General features: G+C 39.8%; 1 protein-coding gene across 1 annotated transcript in view; it reads right to left on the bottom strand.

Moving 5' to 3' along the window:
• Nucleotides 1-762: 762 nt before the first annotated feature.
• The window catches only part of TMF1 (TATA element modulatory factor 1), a 44729-nt gene continuing 26353 nt past the window's right edge, over nt 763-19138 (bottom strand). The window contains exons 11-17 of the mRNA XM_070390979.1: nt 18213-18405; nt 17279-17348; nt 16977-17069; nt 15168-15269; nt 12363-12515; nt 10637-10762; nt 763-4275 (exon numbers count right to left, since the gene is read on the bottom strand). Coding sequence (XP_070247080.1) covers nt 4132-4275; nt 10637-10762; nt 12363-12515; nt 15168-15269; nt 16977-17069; nt 17279-17348; nt 18213-18405 — 881 coding nt within the window. The 3' untranslated portion in view covers nt 763-4131. The remainder of the gene's footprint in view (nt 4276-10636; nt 10763-12362; nt 12516-15167; nt 15270-16976; nt 17070-17278; nt 17349-18212; nt 18406-19138) is intronic.

Genomic DNA, 19138 nt, shown 5'->3' on the forward strand with positions numbered 1-19138 from the left:
GTGGTTACTCATTCACCGGGCTCATCAGGCATGCCGAGTAGCCCCTGAGCTTGTCCAGTTTTCTACATAGTCCCTTTTTTGTTCACACCTCTTATTTACTACTAGAGGCCCAGTGCACAAATTCGTGCACAGGTGGGGTCCCTTGGCCTGGCCAGCGATTGAGGCTGACAGGGGTGGGAGGGGCACGGGGGGGAGTGGGGAGGTTAGCTGTGGAGCTGTGCGAGTGCACTAACCACCAAGGGGCAGCTCCTGCATTGAGTGGCTGCCTCCTGGTGGTCAGTGCACATCATAGTGACTAGTCGTTTGGTTGCTTAGGCTTTTATGTAGAGAGATTGAGGATTCTAAAATTAAATGTATCTTACTAGGGAGTGGGGCAGTATGATGAATAAATTCTGGACAGCACTAGAATAAATTCTCTGCATTGCAATTGGAATACTGAAGCATTTGGGGTTTTTGTGTGTGTTCTGTTTGTTTTGAAAAAAAGTAAGTATTAAGAAGATACTTTTAATTTCCATCCTATCTTGTTAAAAGATCTTTGTTTGCTAAAAGGTAACATGGATATGTATAAAAGCAATAGCTTACAAGTACTTTAAGGGATTAAGTTGCAAAGTTCAAGAGTATAAGCCCCAATATAAACTCAAAAACAGGGTAGCATATCTGTTATCTGAATATAGAAATATTGTAAGACATTTAGGATATATTTTGATACTGTTTAAGATTTTTTAAAGACACAAAAATCATCCTTACAGTAATTGCCAGTTATAATCAGTAAGTCTTAAAATTTTTTTCCAAAAATACATCGTAATTAGAAAACTATGCTTAATACTCATAGTCTTAATAATGTCTACTAAAATTAGGGCTTATCCTCATTTTCTTAAAATATGAATTCCAAACTTATACAAGTTATATTATCTTCATAAAACAGTACCAGCTCCATTCATTGGTACTGGCCACTTTAAGTAAAAAATGAAATACATTATTACTATTTTAAAAATTTTATTCAAATTAGATCCATGCTTTTTACATTATTTCATTTAAAATTAAAATATTTATCAATTTGTAGTTTAAATCATACTTTCAGCCCTTTACAAAATTTTATAACTTAAAATTGAAGTGAAAATTAATTTTTTAAATAAAAATGAAATATTATGGTATTATAGTACAAATGTATACATACTAAACAAACAAGTAAAACAAGATAAAGTGTCTACAGTCATTTTGTTTTCTTATGGCTACTTTCTAAATACTATAAATCATATACTTCTAATATTCATTATTAATTCAATTAATAAATCAAATGCCAATTGAGGGATCATGAGAACAAATTTTTCCAGAACATTCTTTTTCTTTTAATGTATTTTCATTGATTTCAGAGAGGAAAAGAGAGATAGAAACATCAATGATGAGCATCATTGATCAGCTGCCTCCTACAAGCCCCACACTGGCAATCAAGCCCGCAACCGGGGCATATGCCCAAATCAGGAATTGAATCATGACCTCCTGGATCATATAGGTCGACTGCTCAGCCACTAAACCACACCGACTAGGCTGAACATTCTTTTCATTTAACTACAAAAACTAATGTTTCCTTAAGTCAGAAATTATCCATACTTAGAATATCTTAAATCACAATATAGATACATTCCTCCATGTGCTAAATACTGTTAACACTGGAAGTTCTCAAAACAGAAGCAAAGGGGGAAAAGGAATGGTATTCTCAATTTAGTTTCCCCAGAGTTAGGATGCCTAGCATCTGTGCTTAGATGTTTATACATAAAAAACAATGTTCATACCTCTTACTTCTTTCATATTCTTGAAATTAAGATTTATAGTATCTTTCTGTTTTCTTCCAAGAATAGAAACATCTAACTCAAAACTATATTCTTATCCATTAAAATATTATTTTTTTAGAAGATAGACAAGTCTTAATGACAAAGCAAAATATGGCAACCAATATTCAATACATATTCTTTTATTTAGTGGAGTCTAAATATATTATACTAAATTGATTTAGTATACTTCTCAACTTAAAAATGTATTGAGATATCTAAGTTTACAGTAAAATAGGATTAGTATATCAACTATTCATTTGCAGATAAAGAACATATGGTAATATACAGCCAGAGATGAAATTAGCTGCTTTGAATTTTTTAATTAAATAAATTGAAAACTCTTTAAAGTTTTAAGTTGAACTGGTTTTATTAATGTTAAGAAGGATTAAAAGAAGAGAATGTTTAATATGAAAATAGATGATATCGTTTTATTTCAATTTTTCCCCACAACTAAAGTGTTTTTTTCTCTCACTAATGAATATTTTAAAAACAATTTCATAATTTCTAGACTTCTAATTTCAAACATTTGTCAGAATTTTGCAACTTAAGTTTCCTATATCTTCTAATTCTGTATATTTCTTATTGCTACCAGTCTTGCCATTCCCGGTAATTCCCTGAATTTAAAAAAAAAAAAAAAAATCAAGGTAACAAAAAGCAATTACACTGATCTTACCACTAAAATATAGAAAGTTAATTTTATGAATTTGGCTCACTTTGAAATAATATTTACTAATGCTAAATAAACATCAGAAATCCAGTGTCAGAAATACGGTCTGGAATACAAAAAGGAAAAAAAAATGTCACTTGAATTGCCCTGAAAAGCATTCCATTCCTTAACATGGCTTACTTATAGTTATACTCCAAAGTTCTAGTGTTTAAAATTTAACTCACAATTGAGAGTTTTTATTTTGTAAGTAAAGGCAGCTACATGACTTTCAGTAATAAAGGTATTAAAATTAAAATATTTCATAAGTATACAACACAGACTGGTTAACTTCTGAATAAAATAACATTTGGAAGAAGGCATAACTATTTTTAAAAGCTATTCTGCCCTATTTTTGTGTTTAAAGGTTCAAGAAAAAAAAAATTACGCAGAACTGCAAATGCCAAATTTAAATTGATTCCTACATTTGTTATGAATGTTCTATAACATTCACTTTTAATGTGCTAAAAATAAGGTTTTACAAAATGTGAAAGTATTTTCAAGAGAAAATTATATTAACAATTTTATTATGTTGATTCATTTTATAGGGTAGTACAAACAAAACCTCTTCAAAATCGCTTAAATGTTACTGATACCATCACAAATCATTCTGAGCACATTTTCCCCATTAGCCAACCATGCCTAGATAACTGCATAGCTTAGCATTCTCCAGACAGTAACACAGTCATTGTTACTGTCTTAATTGCGGAATCTGGGTAAAATAAATCTTGACCACAAAAATGTTTTAGTTTTTTTTTGTTGTTGTTGTTAATCCTCACCCGAGGATATTTTTTATTGATTTTTAGGGAGAGTGGAAGAGAGAGGGAAAGACAGAGAGAAACACTGATGTGAGAGAAACACATCAACTGGTTGTCTACTGTAGGAGCCCCAACCAGGGCCTGGGCCAGGAGGAACCTGCAATCAACGTATGTGACCTTGACTGGAAATCGAACCCAGGACCCTTTGCAGGTTCTATCCACTGAGACAAACCGGCTAGGGCCACAAAAATGTTTTTAATTTAAATTACTCATCCTTTAATCTCCTGTGTCAGTGTGACTTCTACTTTAAAGGAAAAGTATTAAGTTCAAAATTTAGTAACAGGAAGTTTAACATTTTTTTAAAATTGGACACTGAATGTCCATTTTCATGAGCAGTAAATAGAAATGTTGAAGATTTAAGTGTGAAAGATTTCAAAGTTTCAATATGTCAATAGCACTCATTAAATGTTCTCAGTATATATACAAACATATAAATTATAGATATAATTAGTTTTTATCTATAATACAATGTATGAACACCATTCTTCTTCCCCAACCATACTGACATAAGGATAAAGTAATAAATCTCGGTGCTATTCATGGGGAAAAAAAAAAGATGCTTTAAAAAATAAATCTTTAAAGATAGTTTCAAAAATAAAGTTCAAATATTGCACAAAATAATTTAACTGCAAATATTACTATATACTATAAAACTTTTTCCAATGTTTTATCTCTATAATAAATTCCACTTTCTAATTCTACAAGAGAATTTATTGAAAGTTTGCATTTAGTTATTAAATGATTACATTCAGTTTGATGGGAATGTAATTTTCATAAGTTAACTGAGCCTCTGTCTTAAAAGTTCATCTATTTGAGTCTTATACATATTTTTTACATCTTCAAGATCTAATCGAAGTTCTTCCGCCTCTTCCGCTTTTTCTCCATACATCTGCAAAATAGTGTTGTATCTCTGATCCAAATCCTACAAAACAGATTTGTTTACAATTAGTAAAGTAACTGTACAGAACATCTTGATTATATTTATACTATCATAAACAAGTCAACAATAAATACATTACAATCTAAATAAAAGTATATAGTCAGCTCTTATGAAAATTAAATTCATACTCTAGTCTGTTGGAATAAACAGCAAGTAAAGGAACTTAAAGAAATCCCATCAACATGGCAATCACTCTTCTGTCCCCCTACAGACTTATTTTGCATATTTGTCAGGCCATATTTCTTCACTTTTTAGGAAAACACTTAGTTCTATAGAAACTTCAAAGATTACCTTCGAAAGAATCTTTAAAGTGCCCTGGGAGGATAGGGGTTTTTAAGATTAAAATAATTTCTGGCTAGCATTTTTGAGCTGCTCCCAACGTCTTATTAAAATACCTCTAAAGACCATCTTAAAGGTAAAATTGCCACTTGCAACAAAATTATGACTCATAGCTGGTCAGCTTATGGTTTAGGTCTAGCAAGAATTTCTGCTAAGAAAAAGGCAAATCTGAAAAGAATTAGAATGTAGCATTCACTACTACGTATGTCCCCCATACATACAAACATACATTCAAGCATTGTCAACCCAAAAGGAGGTGTGAAAACACCATGTCATTCACACCCTGTGTCCTGACTCAAAGAAGCATCTGGTATGGAAAAACATTTCTCCAGGTGCATCAAGCAAAAGCACATGCAGGCCCAGTAACCCTGGTTTTAGAAGCCATGCCTAAAGAGCCAGATGGAGATCTATGCATAAAGTTGTTTATAGCACTTTAAAAAAAAAAAAAAATTTATTGATTTTTTACAGAGAAGAAGGGAGAGGGATAGAGAGCCAGAAACATCGATGAGAGAGATCGATCAGCTGCCTCTTGCACGCCCCACACTGGGGATGTGCCTGCAACCAAAGTACATGCCCTTTACCGGAATCGAACCTGGGACCCTTCAGTCCGCAGGCCAACGCTCTATCCACTGAACCAAACCGGTTCGGCTGTTTATAGCACTTTTTAAAAATCAAGTTAAAAAATTCACAACCACCTGAACAGCCACCAGCAAGGGAATTAAATAAATTATGATATAGACAGAAACCAAGATGGTGGCATAGGTAAACACCTGAAATTGCTGCCTCGCACAACCACTTCAAAAATACAACTAAAAGACAAAAAGGACATCATCCAGGACCACAGGAAGGCTGGTTGAGTGGAAATTCTACAACTAGAAGAGAAGAGGAAAGCACACTGATACTCAGAGGAGGTGCGGAAGTAAAGTGCAGAGTTATGGAGGCGCACGTGGAAAGGGCTGGCAACTGAGGACACGGTTGTCTTTTTCAATCGGGAGGGAGTCTCAAGCTACTGACTGCTCTCAACTCCAGTTCTGGGCGAGTCTCTGGGGACCCAGACTCATACTGGGAGAAACTGGACTGTCTGGCAGCAGGCAGAACTCGAGGGCGGCTTTCTCTCAGAAGTGCTTGCAGCGACTATCTCGGGACACTGAGACCCAGGACCTCTTAGGGCAGGACTGAGGATCAGCCATAGCTATTTGCTCCACCCTGTTGATTCCCTGAGACCCCGCCCCACCCAAGCTGTGCACAGAGGCTTTTGCATATGAATGCCCTGGTCCTTTGCAATCTCAAATTACCTAACAAACTGTGTCTGAGAGACCCAGAACTTCCAAAAGAAGGCCAAAGGCCCCACAGCAGTTTGCATTGCTTCACAGCTGGGCCTCATCTGGGCACCTCCAAATCCCAAACAAAGAAGAGGAATCTGCAGATCTCTCCATAGCTCCTGCTGGGTAGCCTCAGGCAGAGGCTAAATTAGCACCTCCTTAGAGATACAAGTGCCAGTGTACCCAGTGGTCAGAGTGGGACCATCCAGATTACAACTCCTAAGATCCATAAGGGACACACTCAGGGGGCAGACTCAGTGAGCACCAAAGCCCCACTGAAGCAAGTCTTGCCCCAGAAGGGTGTCTCCAGCACAGAAGTTCTCCCACTGTAGACACAGCTGATTCTCACAGCCAATTGGCCTGGAAGTCAATTCCTCCTAGTGATACCAACTACAATCAAGGCTTAACTACAACAAGACTGTGCACACAGCCCACAAAGGGGTGCACCAAGAGTGTCCACCTCAGGTAATTGGGGAGGCTGAGCCACTGGGCCCTCTAGGACACCTAGCACAGAAAGCCACTCTATCAACACAGGGAAGCAGCCAAAATGCGGAGGCAAAGAAACAGGTCATAATGACAGAAATGGAGGAAAGCAAACTACAGGATATAGAATTCAAAACCACACTTATAAGGTTTTTCAAGAATTTTCTAGAAACCACCAATAAATTTAGTAAGACCGTCAATAAGTCTAGTGAGACCCTCGAGGATATGAAAAAGGACCAACTAGAAATTAAGCATACACTAACTGAAATAAAGAATATCATACAGAGATCCAACAGCAGACTAAAGGATCGCAAGAATCAAGTGAAAGATTTGAAGTACGAAGAAGTAAAAAACACCCAACCGGAAAAGAAAAAAGAAAGAAGAATCCAAAAATATGAAGATAGTGTAAGTAGCCTCTGGGACAACTTCAAGCATACCAACATCCGAATTATAGGGGTGCCAGAAGAAGAGAGAGAGCAAGATATTGAAAACCTATTTGAAGAAATAATGACAGAAAACTTCCCCTACCTGGTGAAAGAAATAGACTTCCAAGTCCAGGAAGCGCAGAGAACCCCAAACAAAAGGAATCCAAAAAGGACCACACCAAGACACATCATAATTAAAATGCCAAGAGCAAAAGACAAAGAGAGTATCCTAAAAGCAGCAAGAGAAAAACAGTCAGTTACCTACAAGGGAGTACCCATACGACTGTCAGCTGATTTCTCAACAGAATCTATGCAGGCCAGAAGGGAGTGGTAGGAAATATTCAAAGTGATGAATAGCAAGAACCTACAACCAAGATTACTTTACCCAGCAAAGCTATCATTCAGAATTGAAGGTCAGATAAAGAGCTTCACAGATAAGAAAAAGCTAAAGGAGTTCATCACCACCAAACCAGTATTATATGAAATGCTGAAAGGTATTCTTTAAGAAGAGGAAGAAGAAGAAAAAGGTAAAGATAAAAATTATGAACAACAAATATGTATCTATCAACAAGTAAATCTAAAAATCAAGTGAATAAAAAACCTGATGAATAGAATAAACTGGTGAATATAATAGAATCAGGGGCATAGAAAGGGAGTGGACTGACAATTCTTGGGGGGAAAGGGGTGCGGGGGTGTGGGAAGAGACTGGACAAAAATTGTACACCTATGGATGAGGACCTTGGGGGTGGGGGGGGGGGGGTAAGGGCAGAGGGTGGAGTGGGAACCGGGTGGAGGGGAGCTATGGGGGGAAAACAGAGGAACAACTGTAATAATCTGAACAATAAAGATTTTTTAAAAATAAAATAAATATATTATGATATAGCCATAGGATTACTCATAAAAAGTATGCTTTGGGGAAATTTAACAATATGGAAACATTTTCACAATACAATATCAAGTGATTAAGAGTAGAATATAAAGTGTATTTACAGTATGAACGCAAATACGTTAAAATAGCACATGCACGCACTCATATACATACATACACATACACACACACACACACACACACACACACACACACGCCCTAAAAAAGGCTGAAACCTAATACAGAAATGAGTTAATAATGATTACCTCTGGGTGGCAGAAACACAATCTTAATTTTACTATTTATACTATTAAAATTACAACAAGCACATGTAGCTTTATTAAAACAATAAAAATAGTATGTTTAAATAAAATTATTTAAATAAAACTTATAAATAAATTATTTAAGTAAAAGAACAAATGAAGTGTCCATCATGAGGCTTAGAACATTGAAACTTGACTATCTCTTATGCTTGTATTAACAGAAACAAGTTCATTGCTCATTTCTGAATTTCAGGTAATAATATATGCCCCTTTGTTGAGCTGAGCTTAAATGGAACAATTTAATTAAAATAACAAATGTTAAGTGTAAAATCAATTCTAGCACAAAGTAGGAATGAACAAATGCTAGCCAAATCTGAATACATGCCATGGAAGTAGTGATTTTTCAAAATAAATAAATTAGTCCATTGCAGATCAGTATTTCAATTGCTGCTTCAGCACAGGCATGGGGACTCTCCTGCTCACACTGTGCCCCCACCATTTGGAAGGTGTTTCCAAATGCAGAAAACAACCCTCTCTTTGATAGATGCCAGACAGCATGGAAAGCATTGGAGCAGAGCCAGAAACAACACAAGACATACAGAAATGAAAATAATGGAAGACCTAATTCCTATATAATAAAAGCCTAATATCTTAAGTGTCCAATTGACCCTTCAGCCATTCAACCAATCAAAGCATAATATGCTAATGATATGCTAAGACCACTCAACTGCTCGCTATGACGACGTACACTGACCATCAAGGGGCAGATGCTCCAAATGGTAGGTTAGCTTGCTGCTGGGATCTGGCTGATTGGGACTGGGCAAGGCGTGCTAGACACGCCCTGGAGCCCTCCCATGGTCCTTTCCCGGCAGGCCAACTCCCTGAATCCCTCTTCGGCCCCAATTGTGCACAGGTGGGGTTCCTTGGCCTGGCCTGTTGCCCTCTCACAATCTGGGACCCCTTGGGGGATGTCAGAGAGCTGGTTTTGGGCTGATCCCTCAGGCCAGGCCAAGGGACCCCACTGGTGCATGAATTCGTGCACTGGGCTTCCAGTACAAGAATAAACAACCCCATTCCTAATTCCATAGCAAATTCTCCCATCAGTGCCTGGGGATCAATTCACAGCTTCTTGTTAAAACTGTGTTTTCATGTCCCACAAGGACATGGAGTAGATTACCCTAAGACAAAAGCATCAGTGTGTCAAATGTATATAGAGACGTCCTAAGGCAATGAGAAATACATTTTCATTTCATTCTGTTAATTTTTTATCTGAATTGCATTTCTTGTTGTCTGGTCTTCTGTGATCACCCAGGGCTGTTATTTCTAGTCAGAATGGTACTTGGCCTCTCATATTTATTCTTCATTGTCTCCAAATAAAATTGTAAAGCTTTATCCAGGAACTAGAGGCCCGATGCACAAACATTCGTGCAAGAATAGGCCTTCCTTCCCCTGGCTGCCAGCACTGCCTTCGCTCCGACCCGGAGCCGCCTTCCGCCTTCACGTGCTGCCCAGAGGGCTGGAGCGGCGAGGGCAGGGCAGAATGCCTGCGTCGTTGCCATGGCGACGACACAAGCATCCTGGTCCAGCTGCCGCCATCTTTGTCGCATCAATTTGCATATTACGTCCTTATTGGCTGTGGGCGCCGCCATCTTTGTCACAAAGTGACAGTCAATTTGCATAGCCTGTCTTTAATAGATAGGATAACAGCACAAACCCAAAGATCTTTAGATTTTTAGAATAAATCATTATCCATCCAGAAAAGAAACATATGGAGTATTCAAATTTTGTCAGTGAAAACCTTCAACAAAAACAAGATAATCCTGAATATGTAGGTGTTTAATATTTTTAATGCAAAAGATGGTAATTAAACATTTACAAATGCTAAAACACAAAATAAAACCTAAGCCAAATGGCTATCAATCTTTTTTTTTAATGTATTTTTATTGATTTCAGAGAGGAAAAGAGAGGGAGACATGAATAGAAACACCAATAATGAGAGAGAATCACTGATCAGCTGCCTCCTGCATGCCCCCCACTGGGGATCAATCCCACCACCGGGGCATGTGCCCTGAGCAGGAATTGAACTGTGACCTCCTGCTTCACAGGTCAACTACTGAGCTACGCTGGCTGGGCAAATGGCTATCAATCTTACCTCATCGCTCCACTACATCTACAATTTCCCCCATATATAACCTAATCAGTGATTTCTCCAATTAATTGAAGCACATCTGATGATATTTTAGTCTCTTTGGTTCACTGTGGTTTAAATATTACCTGGCATTTACCCAAATTAAATATGGCTTAATAGTGACTACTAATACCAAATATGCTAATTATGATATATATAATATCAATAAACAAGTAGTATGGAGATAATACAGAAGTGTTTTATAAATGATCCTTGGCCAAATAAAATCTAGTTATTTTCCAAATGAGATTAAGCATGATTGTGAAAAATGGTTAGACTGTATAATGAGACAAGCAAGATAAAAGATTTACCTTTAAAGTTATTTACTGAAATATTAATACTCTAATTTTCAAATAAATCATTAACACATATGCATTTTACATAAATTAAAAATATGAGATTTAATGTAACTGGATTAAAATATCTTAGGTTCACCTTAAGTAAAGAATACTTACTCTTAGCTGAGTTCGAAGTTTGGGTATCTCCTTCACTTTCTCTTCGAGTTCATCATTTTGATTTGTTAATTTAACTAGCTCTTCAGCCATTAAGGAGCGTGTTTTTTCTAAACTGCCAATTTCTACCTGAGAAACATTATCAGAAAGAAATTTAGACAAAAATATATCTCGTTTAATGTTCCCACTAATGTAAACATATTTAATGTGTTATTTTTAAAGAAAAATATAACAGCATATAACCATAAGGTAGCTCTTAAGTAAAAGGAAATAGTGACAAAAAAAAGGTTTCAACTTTCTTCAGAGGTGTACCACTGATAGGGTGTACCATGAAAGACAAAGAACTAAAGAGAATTCAATCATCTGTTTGAACTATGCAACCTTATATTTTTCCCTAACCTAAGGAAATAGCATATATTTCAGTTATTCTAAATTACTACAAAATCCCTGAGAAATAAAACCATACTTTAGTGTATCTCCAACTGTGTTGATCATATTGACAGACTACCAAAAATGTTCATTTGGTCCCTCAAGCATAGCATTCTGGGCTACATAAACATAAGTATCAAGATTATTCTAACCTATTTTTTCCCAATTCAAGATCTTCTTTAATAGAGAAATATTTTCAACTTATTAAAGTCATACGAAGGAAATAAATGAGGAAAGTTTTACTTATGAGTATATTAAGTTTAACAAAAAATAGTTTAAACGTTTTAACATTTCTCACTACATTATATTTTAAAAGGCAAGATATGATGAGCGGCTCCTCCCTTCCCACTTACAATGTTTACTTTCATGTGCACAAGGTTGTAGTTCTAATCTCTCTACTCCAGCAGTTCTCAACCTGTGGGTCGCGACCCCTTTGGCGGTCGAACGACCCTTTCACAGGGGTCGCCTAAGACCATCCTGCATATCAGATTTTTACATTATGATTCATAACAGTAGCAACATTACAGTTATGAAGTAGCAACGAAAATAATTTTATGGTTGGGTCACAACATGAGGAACTGTATTTAAAGGGCCAGAAGGTTGAGAACCACTGCTCTATTCATTCCTCACGGGAAGTCAGAGCAACTTATATGAGTGGTAAATCCAGGAAGAATAAAATGTGTATGCTCAGATCAGAAGCTTCCTTTTTTTAAAACTATGTTTTATTTATTGATTTTTTAAAGAGGGCAGAAGGGAGAGGGGGAGAGAGAGAAATATCAATGATGAGAAAGATCCACTGATAGGCTGCCTCCTGAACACCCCACCCCTATTGGGGATCGAGCCCACAACCGGGGCCTGGGCCCTGACCAGTAATCAGAAAAGTGACCTCTAGGTCCCTGATGGACGATCAATCACTAAGCCACACCAGCCGGATAACAGCTTTTTTTTTTTTTTTAATGTGTGGAAAAGCTGCTTGAAAGGAGCGCTCAGCTCCCAGATGCCTAAGTCTTACCTGGGCAGCTACCACACATGGGAGGCCCACTCCAGCCCAGCATTTCCCGTGATGGAGGTAAGTAAGTCTCCCCAGTTCTGGCCCTCAGCAGGCTCACTTGGCTCTTATCCTTGGTGAATTTCTCCAACCAGCCCTTATCATTAACATAGGATACATTTTGGTCTTCACATGCCACTATTTCATTTTATTTCTAAACTTGCTCAGAATTCAGGTGACTATAAATTCAAGTATACTTATTGGCCCTCAAATTTTCACCTACTTCTATAGCATATTTAATTTTTCCAATACCTGTAAATGAGTAATTTCTCCTTCCCTTAGTTGTAGCTGGGACTGTAGATTTTCAATAATGCTGGATCCTGCCCCCATCCTTACAGCCTCATAAAGATTGCTTCCACTTGCTGATACAGACATTGGTCCAAGTGAGAGATCATGAGGCTCATCCTATGTTAAGAAAACGCACAGTTAATCAGATAGTACAGACTGTATGCGCTTATAAGGTTCAAACAAATGATCTGTCAATTCTTGCTTTAAAATGTCTAACTCTCAAAGGCAGAAAATCATCTATACTTCCTCAGTTTTACAAATATTCAGATGACTTGCCTATGGAATGGCAAGATCATGATGATAGGCTAACTGCTACTTGCATATTCCTTTTGTCATTATTCAGTTTAGGAATAAGCACATATCCTATCTAATAAAAGAGGAACATGGTAATTAGCCGTACCTCTGCTACCCTTCCCATTGGCTAATCAGGGTGATATGCAAATTAACTACCGGCCAAGATGGCGGCCGGCAGCCAGGCAGCTTGAAACGAACATGAGGCTTGCTTGCTTCAGTGAGGGAGGAAGCTAACATTCCCCGCCTGCAGCTGTCCGCTTCTGAGCTTGCAGTTTGAAACATTGTTACAAATACAGAAGCTAAACAAAACCCCAGAAACCTGCTTTCAGCCAGCCGGACCTCAGAGCTGGAGTTGAAACAGTGTTTCGATTATAGAACCCAAACAAACTAGATACCTGCTTTCAGCAGCCGAGGCCTCAGAGCTGGAGCCAAGCCTCAGAGCTAAAGCTGGCCCAGAATAAAAAAAAAAAGAAAAAAAGGAGCAGTTGGGACAGCCGTGGGCAAACTACGGCCCACGGGCCAGGTCCGGCCCGTTTGAAATGAATAAAACTAAAAAAAAAAAAGACCGTACCCTTTTAAGTAATGATGTTTACTTTGAATTTATATTAGTTCACACAAACACTCCATCCATGCTTTTGTTCCGGCCCTCCGGTCCAGTTTAAGAACCCATTGTGGCCCTCGAGTCAAAAAGTTTGCCCACCCCTGGGTTGGGAGCTTCAGTCACCCGCCAGTCTGAAAACAGCCCTCGGCCCCTCACCCAGACTGGCCAGGCACTCCAGTGGGGACCCCCACCCTAAAGGGGGTGTGACCAGCTGCAAACAGCCATCATCCCCTCATCCAGGCTGGCCAGGCACCCAAGCGGGACCCCCACCCTGATCCAGGACACCCTTCAGGGCAAACCAGCCGGCCCCACCCATGCACCAGGCCTCTATCCTATATAGTAAAAGGGTAATATGCCTCCCAGCACCGGGATCAGTGGAGCTGCGAGGCCTCCCGGCACCGGGATCAGCGTGACAGGGGGCAGCGCCCAAACCCCCTGATCGCCCTGCGGCTGTGTGTGTGACAGGGGGCGGGGTCACAACCTCCCTATCCCCCCTGCTCTATTCATGACAGGGGAAGGCGCCCCAGCCCCCTGATCAGCCCTGCTCTGTGCCTGATAGGGGGGAGCTCCCCAACCCCCTGATCGCCCTGCGGCTGTGTGACAGGGTGCGGCGCCCCAACCCCCTGATCGGCCCTGCTCTGTGGGTGATAGAGGGTGGCGCCCCAACTGCCCCCCACCACGGGCCCTGCTCTGTGTGTGACGGGGTAGAGCCATAACCTCCCCATCAGCCCTGCCCTGAGTGTGACAGGGTGCGGCACCCCAACCCCTTGATCCGCCCTGCTCTGTGTGTGACAGGGGGGAGCTCCCAACCCCCTGATCGACCCTGCTCTGTGAGTGACAGGGTACAGAGCCCCAACCCCCATGATGGGCCCTGCTCTGTGAGTGACGGGGGCAGCACCCCAACCCCCTGATCGGCCCTGCTCTGTGCGTGACAGGGGGTGGCCTCGCAACCTCCCCATCGACCCTGCCTTGAGTGTGACAGGGGGCGGTGCCCCAACCCCCCAATCGGCCCTACCCTGAGCCTGACTGAGGGTGGCATCGCAACCTCCCGATCCGCCCTGCTCTGTGCATGACAGGGGGCGGCGCCCCAACTCCCCAATCGGCCCTGCTCTGAGCCTGACCAGGGGCTGCACCTAGGGATTGGGCCTGCCCTCTGCCACCCGGGAGCAGGCCTAAGCCAGCAGGTCGTTATCTCCCGAGGGGTCCCAGACTGCGAGAGGGCACAGGCCAGGCTGAGGGACCCCTTATCCCCCCCGAGTGCACAAATTTTTGTGCACCGGGCCTCTAGTCCTACATAATAAAGAGGTAATATGCAAATTAACCATCACTCCAACAAGATGGCTGCCACAAGATGACCAGCAGGGGAGGGCAGTTGGGAGGAACCAGGCCTGCAAGGGAGGACAGTTAGGGGTGACCAGGCCAGCAGGGGAAGGCAGTTGGGGGCGACCAGGCCTGCTGGCGAGGGCAGTTGGGGGCAACGAGGCTGGCAGGGGAGGGTAGTTGGGGCAATCGGGCGAACAGGGGAGGGCAGTTAGGAGTGACAGGGCCAGCAAGGGGAAGGCAGTTGGGAGCACCCAGGCCGGCACGGGAGGGCAGTTAGGGGTGACTGGGCTGGCAGGGGAGGGCAGTTCAGGGCAACCAGGCCGGCAGGAGAGGGCAGTTAAGGGTGATCAGGCTGGCAGGCAGAGGCAGTTAGGAGCCAGCGGTCCAGGATTGTGAGAGAGATGTCCCTGTAGGATCAGGCCTAAATCGGCAGTCGGACATCCCCCAAGTGGTCTCCAGTTGGAGAGGGTGCAGGCTAGGCTGAGGGAACCACCCCCACCCCTGTGCACGAATTTCATGCACCAGGCCACTAGTATGAAATAAAACATCACCTGAGACAGGAAAGATGTTTGCAGCCCTGCCATCTCAACTCCACTTATTGAACTTGATCGTGACACTGTGGGCGTGCTAGAAACAGAAAATGGTTTCCGTTCCTTTAAGGAGTAAGAAAAAAATTCAGTTAGGATTAAGAGCAAAGTGGTAAATAAAAAAACAAGAAACTTTTCTAGGATTAATGACAACAAAGACTCATTCTAACTTCCTCATAAAATGTTACAGATATAACTTCTGAAGTCTTATCTTGCAAGGCACAATATTTGGTAATCTGAAAGTATAGACAGACTTGGTCAAATCATCTAGGGCAGTGGTTCTCAACCTTCCTAATGCCACGACCCTTTAATACAGTTCCTCATGTTATAGTGACCCCCAATTTCATTGTTACAAATTCAACATAATTAAAGCATAGTGATTAATCACAAAAACAATATGCAATTATACATGTGTTTTCCGATGGTCTTAGGCGACCCCTGTGAAAGGGTCGTTCAACCTCCAAAGGGGTCGCGACCCATAGGTTGAGAACCACTGATCTAGGGACTCATGTATATTGCAACAACATAATCTGATTTATCTTTAATGGAATGAAAATGTATTTTTTAAAACGTATTTCTTTTATTGATTTCAGAGAGGAAGGGAGAGGGAGAAATAGAAACATCAATGATGGGAGAGAATCATTGATCAGCTGCCTCCTGCATGCACCCCACTGGAGATTGAGCCCGCAACCCAGGCATGTGCCCTTGGCTGGAACTGAACCCAGGACCCTTCAGTCCGCAGGCCGATGCTCTATCCACTGAGTTAAACCAGCTAGGGCGAAAATGTTCTTGTTAAAACAATTATATGAATTCATTGCTTCCTATTATATAACCTATTTCTTCCTTTGTTGTTGTTCTTAATCCTCACCTGAGTATATTTTTTCCATTGATTTTTTGAGAGAGTAGAAGGGAGGGAGGAAGGGGGAGAGGGAGAGAATGAGAGAGACAGAGAAACATTGATGTAGAGAGACACATCAATTGGCTGCCCCAGCACACAGTCCAATTAGGGCTAGGGATTTAACCTGCAACCCAGGTACATGCCCTTGACTGGGAATTGAACCTTCTGTGCGTGAGCTGATGCTATAACCACTGAGACACAACAGCCAGGGCAGACAAAACCTCTTTCTTTCTTTTCTTTTTTTTAAAATTGATTTCAGAGAGGAAGGGAGAGAGAGAGGGAGAGGGAGAGATACATCAATGATGAGAGAGAATCATTGATCGGCTGCTTCTGCATGCCCCAAACACCAGGGATTGAGCCCACAACCTGGGCCTGTGCCCTGTCCAGGAAACAAACTGTGACCTCCTGATTCATAGGTTGAACCTCAACCACTGAGCCATGCTAGTGGGGGTAAACCTGTTTCCTTAGAATAAGATTACCAATGAGTTTTATAAACCATAAAAAGTTTCTGGCTTATCTACTTTATTTTTAGTGTATTTTTTAAAATTCCAAATAAATGTAAAAGGTAATTTCAATGTTGATACAGGTAGTTTCTATATATTATGCTAACTACCGAGTACATGCCAATACTTTAAATATAGGAAACTCACTTTTAAAAAGAGGTTCTACAATTCAAATCCTAGAAATCACAGATCTGTTTGGATAAACTCAAAATATTTTGGAGCTACTCTGAACAAGACACTGATTACATTATTAGGGTTCATCATCCTACTGATTTTAGACATAAGAAATGTTACTTATAAAGTGCAACTAAAATTACAAAACAATGATTAATCACAACAGCTACTAACCAGTTACACCAAAAAATTCAATACCTTTTCTTTTATTGCTTCTTGAGTAAAAATGGCTTTCTTCCTTTCTTGTTCAACTTTCATTTTCTCCATTTCTAACTGACTGTTCAACAGTGTCTAATGGACAGAAATACAGTTAGATAATTCCTATGATACTAAATCATCCCCAAAAGTCAATCTCAAAATTAGGAGCATAAAGTATATACCTAGTTGTCTTACTACTAAAGAGCAAGTCCCAAAAGCAGTAAGTTCATTCATTTCATCTTGTCATTACTTTGCTACCATCCCCTAGCCCTAAGAGGTGAGTGAACAACTAACAGAAATACCTTTTCTTTCCTTGTCTCTTCAAGTGTTCTCACATAATCATCTTTTAGGTTTTCTAATTCAACCTGGTACCTATTAAGCCAAAGGAAATGAAACAAAACAAAAAAGATGATAGTACAAACTATTAAAAACTCACTACTTTATTAACTCCAGCTACATATATATAGTCATTTTTATTACCAGACTGATTTTCCTACTGTTGCTTTTTTCCAGACGACTTGGGTTTTACTCAGAAGCCAAACTACTACTTTTGCGCATTGTATTTATTGGTGCTTTGGGTTAAGATTTTATTTAAAAAGAGATTTCCTAAAAGAATTTTGAATGCAACCATTCCCTATGTTCAGATTATGCAAAAGGTTGTTAGGGGGTCCAATGAAAATGTTTGCAAAAGTTCAGGTATTTTACTTTATAAAGCATTTTTACTTGACTACATTTTAAAAAGTAAAATTTCCAAGAAAGAACTGAGGGTAAAAATGCACTAATCATAGCCTTTATATAAAGATAGCCTTATATAATTTCAGGTGGATGTATTTTATAGCTTGTGGTTTCCAAAGAACCAATATATTTATTTAGAAAGACTGAAACACTGCTAAAACCCTTGTAATATAAAAATAACTCCAATGAAATAACTCCAATATGTTTCCAAACTATTTTCTGGTTACAGACTCCTTTAACAAATCTGATTAAAACAATGAATCTTTTCTCTAGAAAATGCACCTATAGATCATGCAACACAATTTCCAGAATATGTGTAAGATCCAATGAATCCCAGTACTATGTCTTGATGTAATATCCTATTACTAATGGCCCTAACTTTAAATACTAAGAGTATGTATTTTCAGTTCTCAGGGCCATGTAGCTAAAAGCCAACGGCACATGTTTTAAGTGCTTTAAAATGTCATCAAGTACCAAAAATAACTCAAGAAATATGCTCACCTATTTTTTTCATCTTCCAGTTTTATTAGCCTATTTTTCTCTGATTCTAGCTGGGCCTGAAATCTACTGTTTTCCTGTCTTAAGAGAGAATTCTGTGACTCCATGGAAGACAGCTGAATTTTGTTGGCAAGGAGTTCTTCCGTAGCCGCACGTTCTCTTTCAACGGCTGCTGCCAACAAGGTCTGAGATTCACCTGCATGGAGGATAAAAAGAGAAAATTCACATATACAGAAACCCAAGAGGCCAAGACACCAAGTAGTTCTGACTTTCAGTGATGCAAGTAGCCACACTTAAAACTCTTAACTGCTTATTGCCCAAGGCAGGACTTTTTCCAAATTTTAAACTTTTGCTCTATGTGAACAGGATGAAAAGACAAGCTACAGACTTGCAGAAAACAAATGCAAACCACACTATCTATCGAAGACTAGTATCTACAATATATAAAGAAGTTTGAAATCTCAGCAGTGAAAATACAAACAATCCGATTAGAACATGGGCAAAAGACTTGAACAGACATTTCACTGAAGAGAATGCACAAATAGAAAATAAACATCTCAGCAATAAAAATAAATTAAAAATAAAAGCAGCACATGAAATAATGTTTAACATGATTAGTCATCAGGGAAATGCACATTAAAATCATAATAGATATCACTGCACACCTGTCTGGACGGCTATATAAAAAACAGGGCCCTGGCCGGTGAGGCTCAGTTGATTGAGCATTGTCCCAGCACTAAAAGGTCAGTGGTTCCATACCTGGTCAGGGCACATACCCAGGTTGCGGGCTCAATCCCCCAGGTTGCGGGCTCAATCCCCAGTAGGAACCATGTAGGAGGCGGCTGGTCAATGTTTCTCTCTCACATCAATGTTTCTCTCTCTTTCTCCCTCTCTCTCTTTCTCCCCCCTCCACTCTCTCTAAAATAAAT

Source organism: Myotis yumanensis, unplaced genomic scaffold (genome assembly GCF_028538775.1).
Source record: "Myotis yumanensis isolate MYYU_CA2020_CCGP unplaced genomic scaffold, mMyoYum1.0.hap1 SCAF_14, whole genome shotgun sequence".
Lineage (NCBI taxonomy): Eukaryota > Metazoa > Chordata > Mammalia > Chiroptera > Vespertilionidae > Myotis > Myotis yumanensis.